General features: G+C 38.8%; 1 protein-coding gene across 2 annotated transcripts in view; it reads right to left on the bottom strand.

Moving 5' to 3' along the window:
- wdr90 (WD repeat domain 90) overlaps positions 1–479 on the bottom strand; it is a 14,935-nt gene that overhangs the window by 2,765 nt on the left and 11,691 nt on the right. For both annotated transcript variants that reach the window (XM_008314188.3, XM_017034065.2), the window contains exon 36: positions 68–239. In XM_008314188.3, coding sequence (XP_008312410.1) covers positions 68–239 — 172 coding nt within the window. The remainder of the gene's footprint in view (positions 1–67; positions 240–479) is intronic.

Below are 479 nucleotides of genomic sequence, written 5' to 3'. Positions count from 1 at the left end.
TATATATATATACGTATATATATATTTCCATTCAACAGTTTGATCAGGGTGTGGATCACACTGGTACCTTAGTCTTGTGTCCACTGACCAGCCGTATACTTTTGTTATCAGACCAGCTGATGTACCAGAGAGTTCCAGCAGTGGTTCCAACAATACCCATGTCCATTGTGTTATCAAACGCTGCACTGACGACTGTCCCGTCCAACATTAGCTCCTGCTCCAGTGTAACTGTGTCAACACTGAAGGACAAACACAGTACATCCAAAGGTGAACATGGGCATGACTGTTTAAGATATACCACCATTTGTTCCAGTCACTTGGTTTATCCTGAAATTTCATTTCTTTGCCTTGTTTTTTTTTTATATACTGACAAGGACAAAAATAGTCCTTGTACCATAGAGCTCAAGGCCACTTCACAGAGGGAAAAAAAGATGAATAATTATCAAAGCTCATTATTGGGAAAAAATCTAATGTTCTAA

This window comes from Cynoglossus semilaevis, chromosome 8 (genome assembly GCF_000523025.1).
Source record: "Cynoglossus semilaevis isolate Cse_v1.0 chromosome 8, Cse_v1.0, whole genome shotgun sequence".
Lineage (NCBI taxonomy): Eukaryota > Metazoa > Chordata > Actinopteri > Pleuronectiformes > Cynoglossidae > Cynoglossus > Cynoglossus semilaevis.
The sequence above is the reverse complement of the archived record's forward strand: the minus strand, read 5'-3'. Positions and strand labels throughout refer to the sequence as shown.